Source organism: Pogona vitticeps, chromosome 3 (genome assembly GCF_051106095.1).
Source record: "Pogona vitticeps strain Pit_001003342236 chromosome 3, PviZW2.1, whole genome shotgun sequence".
Classification (NCBI taxonomy): Eukaryota; Metazoa; Chordata; class Lepidosauria; order Squamata; family Agamidae; genus Pogona; species Pogona vitticeps.
The window spans coordinates 36,764,238-36,771,356 of record NC_135785.1 but is presented as its reverse complement, the minus strand read 5'-3'; the positions used below and the strand labels follow the sequence as shown (position 1 = coordinate 36,771,356).

The following is a 7,119-nucleotide window of genomic DNA, read 5'->3' as shown; positions in this document are numbered from 1 at the left end:
GTGGGCTAGGACACAGGAGAGCTGCAGAGGTGGGATAGATAAGGTATCTTCTCCAATATCTTGAAGTTAATTTCTCTTAGGCTCCAACTACGATTTCAGATGTTTCCCACTCACACAGAGTTACTCTCAATGTGCTATCCTATACTGATCAAGTAGGCTGTCACCCCTCCTGATATGCTTCTGAATTCATGTGACTGACTGGCTTTACCAGACAAGAATGTAGCATAATTTTCCTGGCCCAAACTTATTCAATTTAATTTATTTTTGGATGCAGGCCACTGCTGTTTAAAGCAGCATTTGCCTGAGGACTAGTCCTATATTTTGTCAATCAGTCTTTTCTATTGCCCCAAATATTATCTTTTTGCACTTCATAATTTTCTATTTATTCATAACTACGCTGTGAACCATTAAGGTTCAAAAAGAAGGATGCCATTCTATTTATTTTATTTTTTCATTTAATTTAAGTTTGGGCTCCTGTGAAAGATGATCCCTGGATGATATTTAGGATTCGGAGTGGCCTATGATTTTCCAGAGTTCATAATACTGAGATCTCCTTCCATGTGTACAGAGGTTAGTAAGCAGGGAGAAGATACCTTTGGCCAATGCCCCACTCCCAGACATGCAGTATTATATAAGTTGAGGAGTATCTCAAGATTTCCAGCTTGAGTGTCCAGAAGGGACAGAAACCATTAAACTGGTCTACCATGGTTCAATACTCTCTACAAGGTTGCTTATTAGTAACATCACATTGTTAGGATTTAACTTCAGCATAGACGTTGTAGACATTGTCTAGAGGGGAGGGGTAAAAATCGAATAAATAAAATAAATAAAAATAAAAATAATAAAATAACAACTACAGCAATGTGCCACCAAGTCTATTCTGACCTATGACAGTTCCATCCATGGTTTTGTAGGTACACAGTCTTTAGAAGTGGTTTACTATTTCCTTCTTCTGGGAGCATCCTCCTAGGACTGTGCAGCTTGCCCATGGTCAATAAGGCTGGCTTTGCTCCTGGGAAGCTGAGTAGAAAATTAAACTACCAAGCTCTGGATCTGCAGCCAGACAACTGACTCACTGAGCTATTTAGCCACAGTCACACATCGTTCATGCATGGGAACAGTTCAACCCACAAGCCTCATTCAGCCTACCGAGACCTTTCTGCAGCTTCAAGTGTCTGCCCATTGCTGAAGGTGTGTGTGCGTGTGCGTGTGTGTGAAGGGAAAGGCATTGTACAAAAGAACAGATTAAAATAGTTTACTTCCAGGAATTTCTAAGGGTTGCTGTTGTCTTATTATATGCTCTTTGGCCACTATACAGCATTTTCAAAAATGAAAAAAAATCTTCATTTTTGAGGAGGGGTAAATACAAAGGAAAATGTGACCCTAAAACCAAATGCAGTTGGCCCGATCTACGCTCCAGCTCTACTAGATTTTGGGAAAGCACTCAAAGAATCTGTGACAGCAGTAAGCAAAATGAGTCCATATATTCACATCTTAACTGCACACAGGAACAGAATCAACTGAGAATCTGGAGTCTGGATATAGAATCACACAAAGGTTCAAGTATTTTGCAATGGAATGCTTGTTCATTCATGATCAATAAAGCAACAGATTGTTCAGTTTTTTAAAAAATATTTTAGCCACCAAAAGAAATACCCAGCAACATATGACCATATATGAGTATCAAATGCTATTTAGCAAGGTTGGATGACAGCAGCAACATTTTTTTAAACGTAGCATGATGCATATGAAGAGATTTGTTAAGTAAAAAGTCTGAAGAATATAAAATGTATTGTATACTTTTAGATATACATATAAATTCTTAATATACCATTTAAGCATGTCAAAAAGAGTAAACCATCCCATGCACACTACATATGTACAAATAAATATTTTGTAGTACACCTAGCAGCCAGTCCTTTTGTATAAGTTGTGACTATGGAAAGATGATGATGTCAACAGCAGAGAATGATTTTAGGCAATTAAAGACTACCTCCTCCTATCCCACAGTTTGTCCACCTCATTAGTTCCATTGGGTGGAAGATGTGGGAGCTCTGGGATGGAAAGAAGTCTTCAATCACCAAAACTCAACACTCCTGATGTTACATACAGGGAATCCAGTAATTAAAGACTTCATCCTTCTATCCAAGAATTCTCATGGCTTCTACACGTTACTCTTAAGTCGGAGAGAAGGATAAAGCCTTTAATTAAGAAAAATCTCCTCCTCTAGTAATATCAACATCCTTCTGCAGGTATAACTTATGTAACAGGATTTTGGCCATGACAGAGCTGTAGGTTCAAGGCTTTGAGCAAGCCTGACCAACCACACAATATGTGAGCATATATCTGAATCTGTGTCCCATTCAAAGCAACAGAGTACAGATAGATTGTAACCTCACTCATATATGTAATTAGTTCAAAACTTGAAAACATTAGGGTTTTTTTACTATAGTTCCTAGAACTTGTCAGCCAGCCAGGAGAACTGCAGTCCAAAAACCTAGCTTTTCGTAGTTCTGATTTAGTTATAAATTGGTTTGAGGCTCAAGATCTGAAGACAATCAGTTATACAGAAACAGTAATACATAATTTATTCTCAAATATATAATTATTTTCAATAACATTCAACAGGTTATTAGTCTTTCTCAGAACATTATTTTTATTTTTCCACTTTAGAATTTAATTGAATATTCTTGATACAGATAAAACTGGGACAGATTTAAACTCATTTGTCAGCTAGGCCCATTAAAATCTATGAAACTTAACTCAGTAATAATTTCATTGGGTGTACTCTATGACTGAGTCTGGACCCACCCCAGTATTTTCCCATGTTACTTGGTCACCTATGGTATGCAGCTCTTCACCACCACTGAAAAAGATGGTGGAATGAGATTATTTACTGAATGGATGTGAAATCTGATTTCCTTGTACAGTAACAAGAGAAACAACATAAAACTGGAAAAGCTTATCCTCTATCCTTAAAGACACTTTAGAGTTCTCTGCACCCACACAAACATTTTATTAACAGAAATCTTGGAGCATATCAATTCAGATTCCAGAGGGAAGGCAAGATTTAAAAACAGGAATGTTCAACCGCTACCTCTACATGTTAGGCTCTGAATTCAAATATATTCCATACAACCTGTATTCTATCACTTTGTCACATATGAGCAGGGTAAACTGATATAGCCCAGGGACTGTTTTACCATGGAGTACGCTGGATTGACATGCAGGTTAGCTCTGCATCCCATGCATACTTGTTAGGTACTCTGACACAGGTAACTAAATGTGTGAACTGACCCCAGTGTTGTTTGTGAGGTGACTAAATTGTTATGAAAATCCTGTGTATGGTATTAAATGTGTAAAACTCATTCACTCATGAAAGTCACTATGAAGCTGCATTGTCCACCATGTACATGAGCAATGGTGGGTATTTAATGTCAAATTTTAGCCCTCTAACTATAGAATCCGAAGATGAACATTTCAATGTCAACACAAACACAAATCATTTCAGTGTGCAAAAAACACATTCATTTGAGAATTCATACATGTTAAGTAATAAAGAAAATAGATCTTTGTATTTGGATATTTAAATCAACTCATATTTCTCTAGTACTTACTACATCTGAAATTTCCTCTGTGTGTGTGTGTGTGTGTGCGCGCGCGTGCACGCAATGGCATATATGCAGATGCCACAAGACTCTTCTTGGCTATTTTTGAATTGTTTCCTTTAAAAAACAGGTGCAACTCACATTGTAATGAAGTTTCTAACAAAAGTTTCTTACTGGTTTGAATGAAGCACTGGCCAAATTTAGACTCTTCAGATGTTTTTTGATTGTATTTTCTATATTATTAAAACAAGCATAAAGTAATATCATCTAGAAAACCATAAGTTGTCCATCTCTGTTTTAATGGATTTTAACAATGTATAATAGAGCATTTAGTTTCACCCCAGTTTCGCAAAGAATAGATTAAATTTTTGATCTGTTTTTGGACATTACAATTTCAAACTGTACTTAGGGATTCATGTGATTGACTATCCTCTGTATCTATAAACTTTTTAAAACTCCCTGCAAATATTTTTAAAAGAGTTAAGGTTTGAACCCTTTCTCACTAAACACAAATAATTTTAAAATAATTTTACAATAAATAATTTCAATACTGTTTATTTTTTTAAAAAACCAGAAAGAAATAAAAATAAGTGTTACTTAAGTTGCTCAAAGATGCAAAATATGCTACCAAAATAAGCTAAGTGGAACTGTGTAGATCTGTGTTTTGGAAAAACAACCCATGCTGCCGGTGGAATTCTGGGACTTGTAGTTCAAAACCACAAATCTACACAACTCTGTTCTAGAATCTACTTTAGATACAGTATTTGGCAACACAGACATAGGAAATTTGTCCTCGTCATTTGCAAAACCTACAGATGCAATGGAAGTGCAGGACCCTCTGAAGCAGAACAAACAGTAATACTCAGTCATATCTGCACTGTGTTTTCACCTTCAAATTGTTTTGTGTTAAAACTATGTGCAAATGGTCAAAAATAAATGTGCTACTTCTGACCTCGCACTACCTTGCTTGCATTTTGAAATATGCACTCTGAAGTTTTTCTCCCATCTCTACTACAGAAATTGTGAACTTGAAGGAAATATTCAAAAAGGTTTCATAGTTCAGTCCCCTGTAATCAAGACACATATCTCTTGTCACTTCTTAAAATACAGGGATAAGGAAATGTAACATTGGAAAAGTCTATATAAGTTGCTGCTGGAATGGATTTACTTCATGTACCATCTCACAATGCATTTTATTCCTCAGGGTTGCCTATTACATGGAGTACTGCAGAATAAACACACCTCTCCACTGGTGGGACATTATACTGTATAATCGGAGAGAAAGTAGTGCATAACTTCTAAGATGTGCCACAACATTGGAAGCCACACTTATATATCTCTTGTATGATCATCCTCAGAAGCAGTGAGAAAAAGGCACTCTACAAAAACTTAAGAGGCACACTCTGCTTTATGCATTCCTGGGTTTGAAAATTTGGCACAACAAGTAGGTATTAGGGCTCAACCCAGATTCAAATCAACCTGCAGGAGAGGTCACTGGTATAACACTTTCTTCCTTCAGCAAGAGCCAAGATTCCTGCCTTTTACTTTCCCTGTATCTGTATCCCTCCCAGTGTCTTGACTTCTATTCACCTCCCAGGGTATGAACAAACTAAGCTGCCATAGGATACATTCTGGTTGTTTCCCAGGCCTCCTACAAAAGCCTCTCTCAGCCACACTACCAGATATCGTTTTTTGAAACACAGGTGTCAGGTATTGAACTTGCCACCTGCATGCAAAGTATATATTCCAAAACAGCTGTGACTGTGACTCCCCCCCACACACACACACACACCATGTGAGTCATAAAGGCACAGGTACCTTGCCAGGGGAAAAAAGTGGCAATCCCTGAAGGCAGGAAGCAGTTCTTTTGTTACTGTTCTTTTTGAGTCTCCTCTAGAGCAACAGTTTCCATGCCTGCTCCCTCCCACCACTGCCCCCCCCCGCCCCAGATGATGGTGAATTAAGAATTCCCAGAATCCCTGACCACTTGGGGGGAGACTGGCTGGCGCTTCTGGATGTGGTGACCCAACACCACGTCCCCTCACCAGGAGAAAAGCGGCAGAGCAATGAAACAGACACCTCCAGACCTAAGGTTAGGGAACCGCTGCTGCAGGGAGACTCAGCTGTTTTCCAGACACCCTTTTGCAGGAATTTAGGTTGCCATGTGCCTTCGTGGCCGGGCTCCTGTGCCTTTAGTACCAGCCTGACGTACCGAAATTCGGAAAGAGAGGCGCGCCTTCTGCCCCTTCCCGCCATGGAGGGGCAGGCGCGCAAAGGTCCACCTGCAGGGACACCACCACGCAGCTCTCCTCATGCACGGGACAACTTAAATTTAAAAAAATGTCGGCCACTCCGCCGGGACCCCAGGCCGGCCTACCAGTGGCTCCTCCCGTCCACCGCAGGCCGGCTTCCGGGGGTGCTGCGGCAGGAAGTCCCCTCTCGGGAGCCCCCGACTGCAGCTCGAGTATAAAAGATGGTTCTGGGCTCCCGGCGGAGTCGGAAGCCGTACATAAAAGGCATGGTGGAGAGGAAGAGGAGGATGAGGGCGACGCCGAGGAAAATGGAGCCGGTGAGCCACTCCATCCAAGCGAAGCCGAACAAGGCCATGGCCAGGACGAGGAAGACGAAGCACACGCAGCCCGCCTTCTCCCGGCATCTCTTGAAGCAGTTGTCCACCGTGTCGTCGCCGCCGGGGATCTCCGAGCACGTCCCGGCTTCCAGGTCTCGGAAGGTGACGGTCGCGGAAGTCGGCGTGGCCGCCCCGCCGTTGCTCTGCTGCGACGGGGAGCGCTGACTGGTCGCGGCCGGCCTGGGCGGCAGCAAGAGCAAGCGCTGCGGGTGGAGGTCCCGCAGCAGCGGCGCCCAGCCGCGGAGCTGCAAGAGGATCGCTTCCACCAGCTTGGTGTTGACGGGCAGGCTGTGCGGGAGGCCGTCGGACAAGGCCGTGCGGTGCCGGCACACCGGGCACGTGACGTAGGCGGCGGCCAGGGCGCTGCCAGCCGGGTCTGCGCCGCGGAGGCTGCCTCGGCACCCGCCGCCGCCGCCGCCGCCGCCCGGGCTGTGGGGCGAGTAGTCGTTGCGCAGGTGCAGCTCGTTCAGGCACTCCAGGCAGAAGGTGTGCAGGCACTCGAGCAGCTTGGGCGCGTGGCGCTCCAGGTCGAAGAGGTTGTAGCAGATCCGGCACTCGTACTCCTCCAAGCTGAGCTCCGCGGCGGCCGGCGAGGAGGCGCCGCCCTTGGCTGGCATGTCCTCGGCCCCTTTAGCATCTGGAGGCCGCCGGGCGTCCCCTTCCGGGTGGTCGCTGGTGCTCTCCTGCCCGCTTGGCTCTTTTTCCTGCTTGGCCATAATTGCATGCCTCGATCAAAAGGCGCGCCCTGCCTTCTCGCTCTTTCCAAGGGGGGGGGGGAGAAGAGGGAGGGGAGCCCAGCGATCCAAGAGCAGGAGGGCTTGGACTCTTCTCTCCTCAGCGGATTGCTGGGTCTCCGCCTGTTCTCGGTGCCGTCATCAGGCA

At 43.6% G+C, this 7,119-nt stretch overlaps 1 protein-coding gene and 1 long non-coding RNA gene across 2 annotated transcripts; one reads left to right on the top strand and one right to left on the bottom strand.

The window, feature by feature from the left end:
* Positions 1 to 510: 510 nt before the first annotated feature.
* LOC144587822 (uncharacterized) lies at positions 511 to 4,121 on the top strand. Its single transcript, XR_013542990.1, has 2 exons — positions 511 to 3,141; positions 3,262 to 4,121. It is a non-coding gene; the product is annotated as an uncharacterized LOC144587822 (long non-coding RNA).
* A 715-nt stretch (positions 4,122 to 4,836) lies between these two features.
* On the bottom strand, positions 4,837 to 7,098 carry RNF228 (ring finger protein 228). Its single transcript, XM_078389211.1, has one exon. It carries the CDS (start codon positions 6,951 to 6,953, stop codon positions 5,982 to 5,984), a length of 972 nt encoding a protein of 323 aa, XP_078245337.1. The 5' UTR covers positions 6,954 to 7,098; the 3' UTR covers positions 4,837 to 5,981.
* Between the last annotated feature and the right edge of the window lie 21 nt (positions 7,099 to 7,119).